Below are 19845 nucleotides of genomic sequence, written 5' to 3'. Positions count from 1 at the left end.
GGTCTGTTGTTGTAACGCAGAGATTTTCGTGTGTCTCGTGCCTAATATCGTGGCCTTAGAGTGACATTGTGTGTATGAGATTGAAACGCCTAAAGGGGTGTGACTGATAATAAACAAGAAAGATCACAGGCCAGATATCTAGAGAGAAGAGAGAAGAGAGAAGAGACGGAGAAGAGAGAGAGAAGATGGTGAGAGGGAATAATGATCACGATAATGAACTAATAAGAGTCTACTGTTGTTTGAATCAGGTTCTTAATCGAGTGTTTGTTTGGCATAGCCTAAGTGTGCTTTTTTTCTATTTTTTGTGTTTATTGTGTTTGATTGTAGTAAGCAGCATACTTTGAATGTGTATAGTAATATGATTTGTATATGTTGATTATAGAGGTATATGTGAAGTAAATGTTGCCAAATTAATCCATATGAGAGTAAGATCGAGGAATCTGGATCCATATTATGGTATCAACTTACATTACTATCATATTTTGTTAGTGCATTTCTGCTAGAGAAAAAGAGAAAGTCACGAGAGGGAGAGACAAGGTATCAAGCAAGCATGAGAGAAGAGCATTTACTGTCCAGATTGCTTTATGGAGAGAATGGGGCCTCAGTAATGCATGTTAAATATATAGTAGAATTGTAAGGGTGAATCTTATGAGTTTGTTATGTATATAGGAGCATGATAGTTCGTACAGAGAGAAGGGAGGCAGAAGAGATAGACTGAGAATGGAGCATCTTTGTAGATGAAGAATAGAATGGAGCAGAGAAGAAGAGAGGCAAGACCTGAAAGGGAGCAGAGAAACAGGGAACATTAGAGTAGGGAGCAGAGAGAAACAGAGCAGAGGAGGATATGATAGACTTGAGTGAAAGCAGATGAGATACGAATAGAAACGAGAGGAAGAGAGAAAGATAAGAGATGATTCGAGAGAAACCGAGAAGACGAGATCGGCTTGTTTTATTTATAGCAGACAGACCGAAAGATGATGGCTAGAGACGATGGAGATAGAGAGAGAAGAACTAATTTGGTTTCCTCTTCGGTAATTACATGCCCCCGTTAGGCTACTTTTGATCCTGGATCATTTGGGAAGGCGTCAGCCCATCTACTATGAGGAGGCAGAGAGAAAGAGAGAAGGGCCAGCAGAGATAAGAGGAGGGCAAGGATGATTATGTTAGAGAGGAGAGAAGATGCCAGCATGGTGAATGAAAATACGAGATTATGACCCCGACAATGTAAATGGAAGTATATGGAGGAGAAGAGAGAACGAGAGAGTATCCAGGGGAATGGGTTTCACAGAGACGTGTATTGATCGTAGGGGTAAATACCCGATATTAAGAAGAGACAGATGGAGAGGAAAGCGAAGAGCGCAAAGACTCATCGAGGATTTTACTTATGAGGGTGGCAGAGCGATGCCGTAACGAGATGAGAGCAAAAGAGATGAAGAAATAAGAGAGACACAGCGAGAGAGAGACAGAGATGGTCCGCAGAGAGAGGAGACGAAAAAAAAAGAAGCAACGAGAGAGGGAAGAGAGGAAGATAGCCTGAGGAGAGAAGAAGATGAGCAGAACCGCGATCCATAGCTAGAAGAGAAGCCAAGAAGCACGAGACAACGCGTGGCCCTAACACAGCAGAAAAGATGAGAAGAGCAACCAGACGAGCATACATCGGTTAAATGCGAATTAAAACCGAGCACCAATGAGAGAGGGGAACAGAGAGCGTAGGAGTGCATGCAGAGAGAAACAGAGCGAGCACGACGAAGGAGAGAGAAAGAGCAGACAAACAAAACCCAAAGTGAGGCACAACGATATGCAACCTGACGGGAATCCCAAACAAGGAAGGGTGAGGGGAAATTGACAATGAGACGCCAGAAGAGAGTCGATTAGTCCCAACAGCGATAGAGAGCGAGTATGCACTCGTGACGAGGAGTAAGAGTAGGGAGTTCACGTGACCCACCCAGAAGGAGAGAGGACCTAGAAGCATATGGTAGAGGTTAGGAGGAAGAGACAGCAAGAGCGCTAACTAAGCGAAGGATAGAATAGAGCGAAAGAGAAGAAGATGATAGAATAGCGTGGTCTGAAGATTTACTGACCTCATTAAGCAGCAGTCTCCGAGAAAGAAGCAGCCAAAAGTACCACTTAAGAGCAGATCAGATCTGTTTGTCCACAATTCTGAATCTTTTATGATTTGTCCGTTCGGTTAAGAATAAAATATCTCCGGCTATAGGTTAAATGCAAAGAGAGATGTAAGAGAGAGATCCAATACTACGAACGCGTACGTTTATAGACATAAGGAGATGCTAGAAAGGAAATAGCTGTAGAGAATGTGAGGCAAGAGGAATGGAGAAAGAAATGAGACCCATAGGGAGGAGAGCAGAGGAAGGAAAATTGAGATTTAGTTTTCACGCCTATTATAATTTCTTCTCATCACGATTCCACAAGGATGCGTTAGGATGGGGAGCGAGAAAGATGAATGAAACCAGACACCAGGTTGAGCTGCTGTGGAGGTTTGGCAAATATGCTACTCTCACGTGTGTTCAGTTAGTAAGTACCTTTATGATCACGATGAATTGTACACATAAGAAAATCCAGAGCTGATGATTTTCATTAACCCTAGCTGAGCATGGGCTAAACTAGAGAGGTGTCAAGGAGGTATATATGAATGTCTGAGTGGAAAGATTATTTCAGAACCATATGCCTTAGTAGTTAGAGTGTTGGCACAAACGTCCCGAGAGCGACATTTGCCGAAACACCAAAAATGTCAAATTGATAGTGCTTTCACCAGAAAATGGGGCGGCGACAACACCACGGATATGGTAAATGAAAGCTTTTGCTTGGTCGATGTGACGCTTATGGATGAGAGTACTCCCTTGTGGCTGGGAGTGGTTTTACGCCCCATTAAAAGCAGATATGGTAGAAAGTATTACATGGTTGGGACAAGAATACGCTACATAAGAAGATGTAATCTGGACTGTGTACACGCACGTCCTGTGCAGTGACCCTTATTGACGGATTCTGGAATAGTTATCAGGAGAATCTTTGAACCATTGTTTAATTAGGCCAAAGAAAATAAACTGCTAGTTTGAGGGTACAATCAAACATTGCGAGTGCCATATGTCGAAACACAAAAAACGATATTAATTTTCGAAAAGATCATGGACTGTAACCCAAACTTAGAGATGGTTTACAGGAATGCGTGAAGATATGATTTGCATGATCAAAATCAAGACCCAGTATTTTGGGAGCAGGGGGAATGTTTATTTATGCCACAATTCGTCAGCAGAAAGCATCGAGAGTATACTCAGGATTACGATAATCGTTGCAGTTAACCTAATAGGAGGTGTGCGTTATTCTAGGCTATTTGTTTGGTCTTATTAAATACACGATAGTATAGTACATAACAGTAATGTGGAACAGCCCTTTCCAAATAGTGGATTCGAAACCACACGTTGTCGACAGGTTGTAACAACAAAAAAAAAGAGAGAAATGATGTTATTGCAAGCGCTAATTGTTAGTGAACTATGTGTTCATAATGCCAACAGTGCAGTGATATTTATAACCGTATAATATCACACAAATATCTGAAAAAGTAAGTGACTTAAATGGAATTAAGAATATTTAGGGGACGGAGCAATGTCGGCGGTCCGAGAGATCATAGAAATATACATCTGAGGCTATGAGCGAAACATTAAGAACACTCTCTTTCCGAAGGTAATGTGACGAAGTCGTTAATCTGGGTGTGAATCCAGGGAAAGCTATGATCCCTTATTGAGTGTCCATGGTAATATCCACTTCACATCAGTGTAGATGAAGGAGGAGGAGACGGGTAAAGTAAGATTGTAAGCTTGGACAATGAGATGACTGTGATTAGTAGATCATGGAGAGTGAGATGTGTGCAATCACAACACAAGAGTTTAATGACATTTAAGTCGCCTGTTGAATAGTGGGGATATCATAGTAGGTGTCCAGGCGCCACTTGTTTGTGTCAAGAACTGCAACTGATTGAGTTTCACGGCTGAAAACAGTCTCTGGTGGGTTGTATTGCAAGTAATGATCCAACACCCAAAAGGAGCATCCAGCACAACTCGACACAAACCATTTTGAGGGAAGCATTGAATTACAACATCTGGGACAGTATCCTGTGGAACGCCTGACACCTTTGTAGAGTTCCCATGCCCGATGATCTGAGGACTGTTCTTGAGGGCAAAGGGGGGGATGAAAGCCTCCAATCATTATGTGAAGGTGTTCCTTAATGTTTGATAGCGTGGTGGTGTGTCTGGAAAAAATACCATTGTGTGTAGTGTGTGTTTAAATGTGTGTGTGCGTGTGTGTTGCTGTGTGTGCGTCTGGTTTGTTGATGATGTTAGGCACACACACAGTTTGAGGCGGGTCACTTAGACATATGTCAGCTCAGATGATCTTATTGAAACAAAAAGCTGATAAGCCACTTTCCCTATAAGTTAACATGAAATAAAATATATTGTGAAGATCGCAGACACACTTTAACTGACAATACAATGAATCATGCTTCAAGGGCCATAGAAGACATTGCATGCGTCCCAAATGACACTATATTCCCTATGAGTGCACTACTTTTAACCAGGGCCCATACCGCCCATAGGGCTATGGTCAAAAGTAGTGCACTATGTAGGAAATATGGTGCTATTTGGTATGCAGAACTTGTTTGTGGTCACAAGTGATTTCAGTGTATGATGCACATCAGAGAGAAAAGCTTTAGAGAGATGTAATTAACAGGCAGTTTAAACACAATATGATAAATGTGTTCTATATTTTTATTGTATTTTTTATCCCAGCCCCCGTCCCCGCAGGAGGCCTTTTGCCTTTTGATAGGCTGTCATTGTAAATAGGAATTTGTTCTTAACTGACTTGCCTAGTTAAATAAAGATTAAATAAAACATTTAAAAATAAACAGAAATGTTTTTGCTGATAGCGACTATTGGAAGAAAGGTATTTCTACTGATAGTATAATGACAGTGATAGGTGGATGCTGTTACCTACTGAACTGAGTTGGATGTTAATTATTTCTTGTTATGACTATAGAATACATACACAGCAAATTATCCAGTGTTACAAAAATAAATGAATTAACACTGTGAGTGTTAAATCAACACTGAAAGTGTTGAGTCTGTGGACCCATATGGACACCAGAACAATGCTAAATGAACACACTGCATAGTGTATATCCTTATTCAAATATTTCCCAGAGTGCGTTGCCTTTCTAGTAAATTGCAGAGTTACCACCCATGACATTATTTGTTAGTAACAGAGACATGGTTGTTGCATTTATCCATTTTCAGTCCTGTGAACTTCACCAAGTGAGATCCTAAGCTAATATGTCATCATAAAAATATATACATACTATGTCACACAATACCATACTTCTTTCAAAAGGCCTTATTTTGCGTGCCTAGTTTTACCCTAATACAGGGACCTGAAACTAACAAAACATCACTTTGAATCAAAACTATGCCCATCATTAATTTCCCAGCATGCTCTACAGCAGGTGGATTTTTTTGAATGGTTTGTTTCAATATCTATGTTTGTGCATGTACATTGATTGATTAATCTTATTCTACACAAAGATAAATAACATATATTTTTCTCAACTAATCCAATCAGTTAGTTAGATTTTTTGCACCCTTTACTGTAATGTTTGTTCCAGTTTAATTGTCTTAGATAATACAACAAATGTAGCCTTTAACGTGAAGTGTTTACTTATGAGCCCTTTCTCAACAATGCAAAGTTAAAAAATAAGAAAAATTTGCCCAAAAATAAGAAATAGTAGCACAATATAATAACAATAACAATATTACATACAAGGACTACCGGTACCAAGTCAATGTGCAGGGGTATGAGGTAGTTGAGGTAGTAGGCACATGTAGGTAGAGGTAAAAGTGACTCGGCAATCAGGATAGATAATAAACAGAGTATCAGCAGCGTATGTGAAGAGTGTGAAAGTGTGGGTTAGGTTTTTGGGTTAGGGTTAGGTTAGGGAAAATATGATTTTGAATGGGACTGAATTGTGTGTCCCTACAAGATTAGGTGTACAAGACTGTGTGTGTGTGTATGTGTGTGCTGGAGTGTGTGGGTAGTGTCCAGTGAGTGTGTGGGTAGTGTCCAGTGAGTGTGTGGGTAGTGTCCAGTGAGTGTGTGGGTATGTCCAGTTGAGTGTGTGGGTATGTGTCCAGTGAGTGTTGGGTAGTGTCCAGTGAGTGTGTGGGTAGTGTCCAGTGAGTTAGCTGTTGGGTAGTGTCCAGTGAGTGTGTGGGTAGTGTCCAGTGAGTGTGTGGGTAGTGTCCAGTGAGTGTGCATCGAGCCAGTGTAAGAGAGTCAGTGCAAATAAAAAGGGGGTCAATGCAAGTAGTCAGGGTAGCTAGGGCTTGGGGGTAGAAGCTGTTCATGAGCCTTTTGGTACCACACTTGGCACTCCGGTACCACTTGCCGTGCGGTAGTAGAGAGAACAGTCTATGACTTCGGTAGCTGGAGTCTTTTCCTATTTTTACGGCCTTCCTAAAGAGATGGCAGGGAGCTCGGCCCCAGTGCTGCGATCGGATGCCAAGCAGTTGCCATACCAAGTGGTGATGCAGCCAGTCAAGATGCTCTCAATGGTTCAGCTGTATAACTTTGAGGATCTGAGGGCCCATGACAAATCTTTTCAGCCTTCTGAGGGGGAAGAAGCGTTCTCGTGCCATCTTCAAGACTGACTTTGTGTATTTGGACCATGATAGGTCCTTAGTGATGTTGACACTGAGGAACTTGAAGCTCACGACCCGCTCCACTCTAGCCCCGTTGATGCGAATGGGGGCGTTCTCAGCCTGTTTCCTGTAGTCCACGATCAGCTCCTTTGTCTTGCTGACGTTGAGGTTGTTGTCCTGGCACCACACTGCCAGGTCTCTGACTTCCTCCCTATAGGCTGTCTCATCGTCGTTGGTAGTCAGGCCTACGGCAAACTTAATGTTGGTGTTGAATTTGTGCACAGCCACACTGTCATAGGTGAACAGGGAGTAAAGGAGGGGACTAAGTACGTACCCCTGAGGGTCTCTCATGTTGAGGGTCAGCATGGCAGATGTGTTGTTGGAGTGTCTTATGGTGTTAAGCGCTGATCTGTAGGCAATTAACAACATTCTCACGTAAGTGTTCATTTTGCCCAGGTAGGAAATGGCAGTGTGGAGTGGAATATAGATTGTGTCATCTGTGGATCTGCTTGGGCGGTATGTGAGTTGGAGTGGGTACAGGGTGTCTGGTATGATGTTGTTGATGTGAGCCATGACCAGGTTACCTTGGCGTTCTTGGGTACAGGGACTATGGCGGTCTGCTTAAAACATGTAGGTATTACAGTTTGAGTCAGGGAGACACTGGCCGGCTGGTCAGCACATGCTCTGAGTACGTGTCCTGGTAATCCGTCTGGCCCTGCAAATGTTAACATGTTTAAAGGTCTTACTCGCATTGGGTACGGAGCGTGTGATCACACAGTCATCCAGAACAGCCGGTGCTCTCATGCATGGTTCAGTGTTGCTAGCCTCGAAGCGATTATAGAAGGCATTTAGGTTGTTTGGTAGTCTTGCGTCAATCGGCAGCTCTTGGCTGGGTTTCCCTTTGTAATCCATGATAGTTTGCAAGCCCTGCCACATCCGACGAGCATCAGAGCCAGTGTAGTAGGATTTGATATGGCCCTGTGTTGATGCTTTGCCTGTTTGATGGTTCATCGGATGGCATAGAAGGGATTTCTTATAAGTGTAATACTTTCCTATTAGTGTCCCACTCCTTGAAAGCGGCAGCTCTAGTCTTTAACTCAGTGTGGATATTACCTGTAATCCATGGCTTCTGGTTGGTATATGTACGTAGGTCACCGTGGGGACAATATTGATCATTGATGCACTTATTAATGAAGCCGGTGACTGATGTGGTACACTCAATGCCATCGGATGAATCCCGGAACATATTCCAGTCTGTACTAGCGAAACATTCCTGTAGCTTAGCATCCGCTTCATCAGACCACTTCAATTATTGACCGTGTCAATGATACTACCTGTTTGAGTTTTGCTTGTGAGCAGGAAGAGTTATGGTCAGATTTGCCGAATGGAGAGCGAGGAGAGACGTGTGTGGAGTAATGGTGATCTGGAGTAACATACTGGATTAATGAATCAATCAATAAATGTACATGAACAAACAATGATGTTGAACCAAACAATTTAAAAAATCGACCTGCAATAGGGCATGCTGGTAAATATGATAATGATAGGCGTGGATTACGTTCAAAGTGATGAGTATGAGTTTCAGGCCCCTGTATTAAGGTAAAACTACTAGGCCCTCATAATAAGGCCTCGTGAAATATGTATGGCATTGTGTTAAATATACATATTTTTTACAATAACATTCGCTTAGGACTGAAAATGTATGAATGCAACAACCAGGTCTCTGTCACTAACAAATAAAGTAATGGGTGGTAACTCTACAATATACTTGAAAGGCAAGGCACTATGGGAAATATTTGAATAAGGCTTTGCACTAAACAGTGTGTTAATTTAAAACTGTTCTGGTGTCTAAATGGGTCCACTGACTCATCACTTTCAGTGTTGATTTAACAATGTGATTTTATTTATTTTTTACACAATCATTTATGTGTATTATTCTTTGTCTGTTGGAATGTGCAGGATACGTTATCAGTGCATGTCATGAATGCTTGAGGATGTGTGTGTGTGTGTGTGTGTGTGTGTGTGTGTGTGTGTGTGTGTGTGTGTGTGTGTGTGTGTGTGTGTGTGTGTGTGTGTGTGTGTGTGTGTGTGTGTGTGTGTGTGTGTGTGTGTGTGTGTGTGTGTGTGTGTGTGTGTGTGTGTTAGACTGTGGGTGTTTCTCAAAATGCATGAGCAGGCAAAATGGAGCACCAGAGGATCAGAGTATGAGTCCAAATCAGAGTATGAAAAACGGAGCACGGAGGGCATTTCTGGAATGTGCACTCCATTTGTACATATTTTGAAGCATGCATCAACGCAAGATTCAGCGGAAAATATGCACAGAAATATGATGCAAAATATCTTGAAATCAATGGCAGAGTTTAGCTGAAGAGAGAGAAAATAAACTCAGAATTCAGAATGAAATGTTGCCCATTGACATCTCATATGTTGCCTGATTACAATATGTAATCTTGATACGTTAGTAAGTACATGCTGTTTTACTTTTGGCCTTTTTACCTGCTTACAATTTCCACTGTAGTGTACAGTGCCTTTGGAAAGTCACTTGACTTTTTCCACATTTTATTACTTTACAGCCTTAAATGTTGTTTTACCCTCATCAATCTACACACAATACCCCACAATGACAACGCAAAAACAGGTTTTTGAAATTTTTGCAAATGTATAAAAAATAAACAACTGAAATATCACATTTACATACACTAAGTATTCAGACCCTTTACTCAGTACTTTGTTGAAGCACCTTTGGCAGCGATTACAGCCTAGAGTCTTCTTGGGTATGACACTACCAGCTTGGCACACCTGTATTTTGTGAGTTCCTCCCATTCATCTCTGCAGATCCTCTCAAGCTCTGTCAGATTGGATGGGGAGCATCGCTGCACAGCTATTTTCGGGTCTCTATAAGAGCTGGGCCACTCAAGGACATTCAGAGACTTGTCCCGAAGCCACTTCTGCATTGTCTTGACTGTGTCTTTAGGGTCGTTGTCCTGTTGGAAGGTGAACCTTCGCCCCCAGTCTGAGGTCCTGAGCACTCTGGAGCAGGTTTTCATCAAGGATCTCTCTGTACTTTGCTCTGTTCATCTTTCCCTCGATCCTGACTAGTCTCCCAGTCCCTGCCGCTGAAAAACATCCCCACAGCATGATGCTGCCACCACCATACTTAACCGTAGGGATGGTGCCAGGTTTCCTCCAGATGGGACACTTGGCATTCAGGCCAAAGAGTTCAATCTTGTTTTCATCATACCAGAGCATCTTATTTCTCATGGTCTGAGAGTCCTTTAGGTGCCTTTTACTAAGGAGTGGCTTCCGTCTGGCCACTCTACTATAAAGGCCTGATTGGTGGAGTGCTGCAGAGATGGTTGTCCTTCTGGAAAGTTCTCCCATCTCCACAGAAGAACTCTAAAGCTCTGTCAGCGTGACCATTGGGTTCTTCGTCACCTCCCTGACCAAGGCCCTTCTCACCCGATTGCTAAGTTTGGCCGGGCGGCCAGCTCTAAAAGAGTCTTGGTGGTTCCAAACTTTTTCCATTTAATAATGATGGAGGCCACTGTGTTCTTGGGGACCTTCAATGCAGCAGACATTTTTTGCTCCCTTCCCCAGATCTGTGCCTCGACACAATCCTGTCTCATAGCTCTGCGTACAATTCCTTCGACCTCATGGCTTGGTTTTTGCTCTGACATGCACTGTCAAGTGTGGGACCTTATATAGACAGTTTATAGACACGTGTGTGTGCCTTTCCAAATCCTGTCCAATTAACTGAATTTACCACAGGTGGACTCCAATCAAGTTGTAGAAACATCTCAAGGATGATCGATGGAAACATGATGCACCTGAGCTAAATTTCGAGTCTCATAGCCAAGGGTCTGAATACTTAGGTAAAGATGGTATTTCTGTTTTTGTTTTTTCTCAAATGTCTAAAAACCTGTTTTCGCTTTGTCATTATGTGGTATTGTCTTTGGAATGATGAGGCCTTTTTTTATCCCTTTAAGAATAAGGCTGTAACGTAACAAAATGTGGAAAAAGTCAAGGGGTCTGAATTCTTTCCCGAAGGCACTGTATGTAGATTGCAAGCCCATGGTAAGTCAATAAGGCTAACTGGATAGCTACTATTAGCACGCAAAATGGCAACAAATTATTGTTAGCTAGCTACCCACGAAGAATCTACCTTGCATAACTTTAGTTTTAGGTCATTTTTTATGCATTCTCCACACTCTTGTCCTCACAAGAATGAACTCAAGAGAATGTCCACAGAATTTGGAGCATAAGCGTGTGGACCACGGTAGTATGCATATTGAGATAACCTGTGTCTCTGGAGGATCTTACCGGGCCATGACAGGTCAGGGAGTCACCATCTGCTCTCTCACACTGGGCATCACACTCCACACACACCGAGCCGTTGTCATACTCACGCACCTCCCTGGGAGAGACAGAGAGAGATGGAGGGAAGGAGAGAGGGAGGGAGACAGATGGAGACAGGAAGGGAGGAAAGAGAGGGGAAAGGAGAGAAAGAGGGAGGGAGGGGGACAGAGGAAGGCAGGGGTAAGGGAGAGTCGGGGAAGATGTAGACAGTGAGAAAGAACAAAGTGTGTCAGATCCAGGCTCTAGAGGAAGGGAGGCGAGCTGTGCTCCTCTGACTCTGTCTAGAGGAATAGCTGGAAGGGTTTTATGGCCTCAGGCGCTGCAGTCAATGGGGTACTGTGGTATATACACACTTGTCCACTGTGCATACTGTACACCAGTAGCAACAGCATGCTAAGATGGCTGACATGAGCCTGGACATGAGCCTGGACATGAGCCTGGACATGAGCCTGGACTACTGCAGATGAAAACTAAAGGAGAACTGACTACTAACATACTGCTGTTAATTGCTTAAATCACAATTTGAAAACAAATGCATTACTCATAGGGGAGAGTGGGGTAAGTTGAGACACCATTGTTTCTGCCAAAACATACACAAAATGCTTGTATCTGAACCAAAGGAGATCATTTTAAGATTGTTTTATACAAAAACATCAGTTGGGGTCTCTATAAGCTTCAATAGGAGGTCCTAAATCTAGCATGAAAGTGCATCATTGTAGCTGTGTGGGCTAATATAGTAAGGTAAGTTGAGCCAATGGCAAGTTGAGAAAATGTAAGTGTTTTCTTCCCAGGTGTAATGCAAGGCGTTATCGCTGGGATATGAGGTAACAACAAAGCCTGGCCAATGTTAAAAGTGTAAAAAAAAAGGTACAAAATGTTTGTCAGGTGTTAAGCCTGTCTTAAAAGATGCTTCAAAATATTAAAAGACAAAAAAGTGATTGTGATTGTGTTGAATTGTCTTTAGGAAATAAAGATAGACATAAACTCAGCAAAAAAAAGAAAGATCCCTTTTTCAGGACCCTGTCTTTCAAAGATAATTCGTAAAAATCTGCATTGTAAAGGGTTTAAACACTGTTTCCCAATTAATGAACATGCACCTGTGGAATGGTCAGAGTTATGAAAACTTAGGACACTAAAGAGGCCTTTCTGCTGAGTCTGAAAAACACCAAAAGAAAGATGCCCAGGGTCCCTGCTCATCTGCGTGAACGTGCCTTAGCCATGCTGCAAGGAGGCATGAGGACTGCAGATGTGACCAGGGTAATAAATTGCAATGTCCGTACTGTGAGACGCATAAGACAGCGCTACAGGGAGACAGGATGGACAGCTGATCGGCCTCGCAGTGGCAGACCACGTGTAACAACACCTGCACAAGATAGGTACATCCGAACATTACACCTGCGGGACAGGTACAGGTTGGCAACAACAACTGCCCGAGTTACACCAGGAACGCACAATCCCTCCATCAGTGCTCAGACTGTCCGCAATAGGATGAGAGAGGCTGGACTGAGGGCTTGTAGGCCTGTTGTAAGGCAGGTCCTCACCAGACATCACCGGCAACAACGTCGCCTATGGTCACATCCCACCGTCGCAAAAAGTGCTATTTTTTAGCTTTATTTAAATAGACAAGTCAGTTAAGAACAAATTCTTATTTTCAATAACGGCGTAGGAACAGCCTTGTTCAGGGGCAGAACGACAGATTTTTACCTTGTCAGCTCAGGGATTTGATCTTGCAATCTTTCGGTTACTAGTCCAATGCTCTAACCACTAGGCTACCTGCCACGTCTTCACTGATGAGTTTTTTTGGTTTTGTCTCACCAGGGGTGATGGTCGGATTCACATTTATCGTCGAATGGAATGAGCGTTACGCCCAGGCCTGTACTCTGGAGCGGGATCGATTTGGAGGTAGAGGGTCCATCATGGTCTGGGGCAGTGTGTCACAGCATCATCGGACTGAACTTGTTGTCATTGCAGGCAATCTCAACGCTTTGCGTTACAGGGAAGACATCCTCCTTCCTCATGTGGTACTCTTCCTGCAGGCTCATCTTGACATCACCCTCCAGCATGACAATGCCACCAGCCATACTGCTCGTTCTGTGCATGATTTCCTGCAAGACAGGAATGTCAGTGTTCTGCCATGGCCAGCAAAGAGCCCGGATCTCAATTCCATTGAGCACGTCTGGGACCTGTTGGATCGGAGAGTGAGGGCTAGGGCCATTCCCCCCATAAATGTCCGGGAACTTGCAGGTGCCTTGGTGGAAGAGTGGGGTAACATCTTACAGCAAGAACTGGCAAATCTGGTGCAGTCCACGAGGAGAAGATGCACTGCAGTACTTAATGCAGCTGGTGGCCACACCAGATACTGACTGCTACTTTTGATTTTGACCCCCCCTTTGTTCAGGGACACATTATTCAACTTCTGTTAGTCACATGTCTGTGGACCTTGTTCAGTTTATCTCTCAGTTGTTGAATCTTGTTATGTTCATACAAATATGTACACATGTTACGTTTTCTGAAAATAAACAAAGTTGACAGTGAGAGGACGTTTCTTTTTTTGCTGAGTTTAGTTTAAAAAGGCAGTGGTAATATTTCATTCAGTACAGAAATGTGTAGGCGGCTTAACCTACCCTGCCATTCGGATCAAAACTACAATGTTTACATGAATTCTGATTACTTACAGGGATACACAACATCCTGAATTATACACTGAGTATACAAAACATTAAGAAAACCTGCTCTTTCCACGACATAGACTGACCAAGTGAATCCAGGTGAAAGCTATGATCCCTTATTGATGTCACTTGTTAAATCCACTTCAATCAGTGTAGATGAAGGGGAGGAGACGGGTTAAAGAAGGATTTTTAAGCCTTGAGAACTGACATGGATTGGACATGGATTGTTGAATGTGTGCAATTCAGAGGGTGAATGGACATTTAAGTGCCTTTGAAAGGGGTATGGTAGTAGGTGCCAGGTGCACTGGTTTGTGTCAAGAACTGCAACGCTGATGAGCTTTTCACGCTGAACAGTTGCCCGTGTGCATCAAGAACGGTCCACCACCCAAAGGACGTCCAGCCAACTTGACACAACTGTGGGAAGCACTGGAGTCAACATGGGCCAGCATCCATGTGGAACACTTCTCACACCTTGTAGAGTCCACGCCCTGACGAATTGAGGCTGTTCTGAGGGCAAAAGGGGAGTGTGCAACTCAATATTAGGAAGATGTTCTTAATGTTTGGTATACTCAGTGTATGTAGATATCTTTGTTCTGAAGAATATTATATTTCCCTGGACAGAGTGATCCTGAACATAAAAAATGGCTCAACTTCCCCCAGTCTCCCCTAGAGTTTTTAATCAAAACAAATCAAAATAACATTGTACATTCTTTTTTCATTTAGCATTATTTTCAAGCCGAGCCAAATCCAATATCCCTTTACTTTTATTGGTTGCCACATAATGTGCTGGCAAGTTTTTAAAACTGTGCAAGAATTTGTTCCCAGTTCTAATACATTTCCTAAACCTCAATCAATTGCCAGAATCAATGTCAAAATTTGTTTGAGAGAGAGACAGAGAAAACTATCAATAAAATATAGATCTGTGTGAACCTTCAGTAAATGTATCAGGGAGAGAGATTCTGCAGCAGATAGACCTAAAAAGAAAAATGCTGCTTAATGAAGGCAGGATTGTACTAGAGAGATAAAGAGAGAGAGTCTGTGTGTGTGTGTGTGTGTGTCTTCTCCAGTTTAATTTGGTTAATTTGGCACTGAAGGTCACTGGATGATGTCATGGGCTGCGTCCATATATAGTGCACTACTTTTGACCAGGGCCCATAAGGAAAACCATAGGGCGCAAGTCAGAAGTAGTGCACTTTGTAGGGACTAGAGTGCCATTTGGGATACACACATTAACCGTTGAGTATGCACACGTAGAGAATATACAATCTGATGCATTTCTCTGTGTTACACTATTACACCCTAAAGCGTCACAGCTAATTATGTTGTCTATATTGATAGCATCCCTTTGGGGTATAGCATGGCTTCCCAGCTAAAGTCAACGGGTGTTCCATACATTCAGAAATCAACAGTACAATAAGAAGTCACTGGCGGGGCTTGGAAAGTCAGTAAATAACGGCGACAAAGTAAGAAAGAGTTGCCTTGGCACCCTGATTTAAACATACAAGGAGAGACAGGGCAGGCCCTGATGCTATGCGTGCATGCATGTGAGTGTGAGTGTGAGTGTGCGTGTGCGTGTGAGTGTGAGTGTGTGTGTGTGTTGTGTGTGTGTGTGTGTGTGTGTGTGTGTGTGTGTGTGTGTGTGTGTGTGTGTGTGTGTGTGTGTGTGTGTGTGTGTGTGTGTGTGTGTGTCTGCTAGTTCGTGTGGTACTTCTTCCCTCTGTCTAATACCAAGTGGGACTCCTCTGTGGGACCTAAAACCAAATTAGGATTAATTATGCTTTATCCCGACGACACAATGCCATGCAGGGTGGCACGGGAGGTAGGTCTTTGTCTTGTACAGCTATGGTTTAAATGGGTTATGGTTTAACATCTCCTTTATGTTAGCTAAAACTCCCTTGGCTCTCTGTAGGGTTAAGCTTCTCTATAGCCTAAGCTGCTCTCTCTCTCTCTCTCTCTCTTTCTCTCTCACTGTCTATTTTATATGTCGGGTCTCTCTCTCTGGCTTCCGGAATAGTCTCTGTTTCTTTCTTACTGTCTCTCTCTTTCTCTCGCTCTGCAGTCAGTGACTGGGTGGGTGCTATTCTTGTTGTAGGACAGAGGCACGGTCTGTCTGACTGTCTGCTACACTGAGCACGTAACCCCTCTGTTCTAGCAGAACCCAGAGGACAGAAGCTGTTACACATGGACTTCACTTCTTTACAGGAGGTTCTACCTAAATCTCCACTATAACAGTTGCACTCTGTGTCTGTGTCATCCTGTTTTCTTACAAACTGTTTGTGACAGAGACGTTAGGAAATGCTTAACAGCATTTGTGGACTGAAAATTAACAATTCAAGCATTACGGTAGATATTTTTCCTCCCAACGTAAGAGTGCCCCATAGTGAACAAGACATTGTCTCAATCATATATACATACAATATAATACTATTGGGTAGTTTCCCAGACAGGTTCTCCATTGAGCATGCTTTTTAGTCCCAGACTAGGCTTAATCTGTGTTTGGGAAACCGCCCCTATATGTTATACAGAATGTAAATCTCAGTAGACTTCAATCAGTAGCGTCTCGTGGCTCTGGGATTGGTTAGTAGCATCTCTTGCGACTCTTTGATTGGCCGAGCTGTGAGTGGTGGAGTGCAGACAGGCAGACAGGTAGGCAGAGCGTGGCCCCGTGCGCAAGCAGTGACTGTGACACGCAGTGACACGCCTAACCCCCCTGCCCTCGTTTGGCATACCTCTCCAAACTGGCCTCACGCTTCTCGACCACGAAGGGTCCCGACGGCTGCCTGGACCTAGAGCCTGTCAGTCTGGAAGGAGAAACAGTCATCCATTTCTGTGTTTACTGTAGTGTACACCAGCCATAGACATATTTCTAGACATACAGTAACTATCTAGTTATTCTATTTCTATTTCTACATTACCCAGACACCACAGTCTGGTTCACGGTTCAGATGGGGACGTTTAACTTTGAACGTCTCACCTGTTGTCTCACAGCTTTTTAAACAATGTATTATAGAGGATTATACAGGTAAACAACAAACACAACACATAACAAAATAGACAATGTAGAGATTTAATGCAGGAAATGCAGGTACACTCCCTCAGACCATGTTGTCACCTATGCTCCTACTCACAGTAAGTACACTCCTGTGTGTGTGTGTGTGTGCGCGCGTGCGTGCGTGCATGTGGGTGTGTGTGTGTGTGTTTCTGTCTCACATATTGTAACATCTGTACTCTGTAAATCCACACTGCAACAGATCAGAACTACCATCTTATTTCCCCTGTTATTCACTCACCGGAGTGTATTGTTGCGGTGGTTTATCCTTCTTGTATGAAGTTCTCTGTGCTGTGTTTGACCTGTCCTTGTCTCCGGTTGCATCCCAAATGTCACCCTAATCCATATAAAGTGCACTACTTTTGACCAGGGCCCATAGCGCTCAGGTCAAAATGAGTGCACTTTATGGGAATAGGATGCCATTTGGGACACACACTCATCTATTTCTCTCTGACATTTAAGTCCATTCTTCAGTATTTTTCTGTCATTCTCCTGAGCCTTTAGATTGTGTTAACACCATGTTTTCTCCCGTTATCAGAATAAAAAGGGAAGAGACTGGTGTCTGCACAGACAGTAGTTATATTTTACACTCAGTAGTCTGTGGAGCAGGTAATACTTAGTACTACTCTTAGAAATAAAGGTATGGTATTATTCCCTAGGGTACAAAAGATCAGATGTACACATAATGATCTCACGTGGTACTGTTCGCTACCTTTTAGGGTACATGTGTAGATAAAGAGTATAATGGTACATTTCTGTACCCCATATTTTGAATATTAAGGTACAATCATCACACTCTCGTTCTCAAAAATAGGGGTACAACGTGAAGGTACATTTCTGTTTCACATATTTTGTGTACCCTCAATACCCACCATAAGGTACAATGATGAATTTTTGCCACCTAAAAGGACCTATTGGCTTTGTCACTGGTGTGGTACCTTAAAAAGACAACATTTGTACCATCACTATTATTATTATCATATTGCCCAGCATGCTCTACCGCAGGCAGATATTTTTTTGAATTTCTTTGAATATCTGTGTTTTTGCATGTACATTGATTGATTGATTAATCATATGCTACACAATGATAACATACATTTAACTAATCAAATCAGTTAGTTTGATTTTTTGCACCCGCTACTGAAATGGTTTTTCTAGTTTAAATGGCTTAGGTAGTCTTCTCACAATGTTCCTAAAACTTACAGTCATTTTAAATGCAGGTTGCGGGTGAATACAATGATAACAGTTACATCCTAACGCTGGCTGGATTCCAATAAGAAGTACAAATCACTTTTTTACAAAGTTACAAAGTTACAAAATTCTTGTAACTTTCCCAGATTTTCCAGAAATCTCGATTGAAAGATTCCTGGAAATTGGAGGAAATATGCAGGACATCCTTTAACCAGGTTTTTTGAAAATCTGGGTATTTTGGGAATATTACTGGAATTTTTCAAGCCTACTTGCAGGCCTGATGTGGCCTGTTAACCATGAGTTTCAGGCCACTGTATTAGGGTAAAGCTAGGCCTAAAAATAAGGCCTTATAATATGAAGGAGGAGCGTACAGGGTCCCACCGCAGTGACAAGCGGCTGTAACCGTTTAGGAACCAATAGAAACCTTTATTTCTGAGACTGTACTGAAAAACATCACAATATCAAAACAATTCAGACCTAGAAGCCATCAAAAGAAGTCGTAACTTACAATGAGGTAAAAGTGAAAGATTTGTTAGTTTGACGGCTGTATTTGCCTTTATCTTCATGCATATTGAGAGTGATACTGTCATAATGTCATTGTGTTATACTGTCAAGCGTCTACAGTATCTCTCATTGTGTGAAACTGTCATCTGTAACTCACCCTTCATAGAGATTGCAGGTGTCCACACAGATGCGTCCCCTACTAAAGTAGCGACAGGACAGGCACTGGTCTGGTCCCGGCCCCCAGCAGCCAGCGTCCGAACACAGAGGGTCACACACCATCTGCTCAGTAGCTGAGAAACACAAGAATACAGGTTAGGGTTAAGGGTCAGACAGAAGGTCAAACACCATCCACAGTAGCATGACAGGGTTAGGTACTGGACACTGATAGTATTTATAAATGTTTGACTTTATCTGAAAGGATATTGTTGGAACCATTGGCTGCCAAAAGTGGTGAAATTACTTCGGTTCTAAAGAAGGCTAGAAGGCCATTTTTTTTTTTTTACATGTTAGTAATTTACCAAACGCTCTTATTCTGAGCGACTTACAGGAGTAAATAGGGTTAAGTGCCTTGCTCAAGGGCACATTTACATACTTTTCACTTAGTTGGCTTGGGCATTCAAACCAGTGACCTTTCCATTACTGGCCCAACGCTCTTAACCGCTAGGCTACCTGCCACCCTCATATCTCAATAACCCAGCACCAATAACCCAGCACCAATAACCCAGCACCAATAACCCAGCACCAATAACCCAGCACCAATAACCCAGCACCAATAACCCAGCACCAATAACCCAGTACCAATAACCCAGCACCAATAACCCAGCACCAATAACCCAGTACCAATAACCCAGCACCAATAACCCAGCCGTTTTAATAGAAAACAACCCAACTAATTGACCCAACATCTGCAAACCAGCAGTTGGGTCAACCAAACAACCCAGCATTTTTTAGAGTGTGGTAATATTCTTTCATCACTAATGCTGCTTATTATTGAATACATTATGGAATTGGGAATATTTCTGCATCCCTGATACTAATTCCAACCTTCTGGTATTTTGTCTGCATAGTTTTGTAAGAAATGGCAACTCAACCTCCCAAAGCAAAAGGAGTCGTTTGACATAACTGTAGGCAACAGAGATTATGGAGTGTGGTGCCCTCTTCTAAGTGTGAAAAATGGTACGGTATGTCTTTAAGAAATAGTTTAATCTTTCAGTAATGATGCTGTTACTACAGGTACTTTGGGGGGTGTCAAGAAAGGAGCACAGTCTGAGGGGAAGGGGGAAGAATTATGAAAATAAAACACTTTTCTGCTCTTCTCTTTATTTACTTCTAATATACTGAACAAAAATATAAACGCGACATGCAGCAATTT

The 19845-nt window shown here is 42.6% G+C and overlaps 1 protein-coding gene across 1 annotated transcript in view; it reads right to left on the bottom strand.

Annotated features, from left to right (window-relative positions):
* Positions 1 to 18757, bottom strand: part of LOC112080653 (receptor tyrosine-protein kinase erbB-4-like) — a 31278-nt gene extending 12521 nt beyond the window's left edge. The window contains exons 1-2 of the mRNA XM_024146498.1: positions 18631 to 18757; positions 11025 to 11118 (exon numbers count right to left, since the gene is read on the bottom strand). Of these exons, the coding sequence (XP_024002266.1) occupies positions 11025 to 11118; positions 18631 to 18752 (216 nt within the window). The 5' untranslated portion in view covers positions 18753 to 18757. The remainder of the gene's footprint in view (positions 1 to 11024; positions 11119 to 18630) is intronic.
* Between the last annotated feature and the right edge of the window lie 1088 nt (positions 18758 to 19845).

The sequence above is a fragment of the Salvelinus sp. IW2-2015 genome, unplaced genomic scaffold, assembly GCF_002910315.2.
Source record: "Salvelinus sp. IW2-2015 unplaced genomic scaffold, ASM291031v2 Un_scaffold16408, whole genome shotgun sequence".
In the NCBI taxonomy this organism is placed as follows: domain Eukaryota; kingdom Metazoa; phylum Chordata; class Actinopteri; order Salmoniformes; family Salmonidae; genus Salvelinus; species Salvelinus sp. IW2-2015.
The sequence above is the reverse complement of the archived record's forward strand: the minus strand, read 5'-3'. Positions and strand labels throughout refer to the sequence as shown.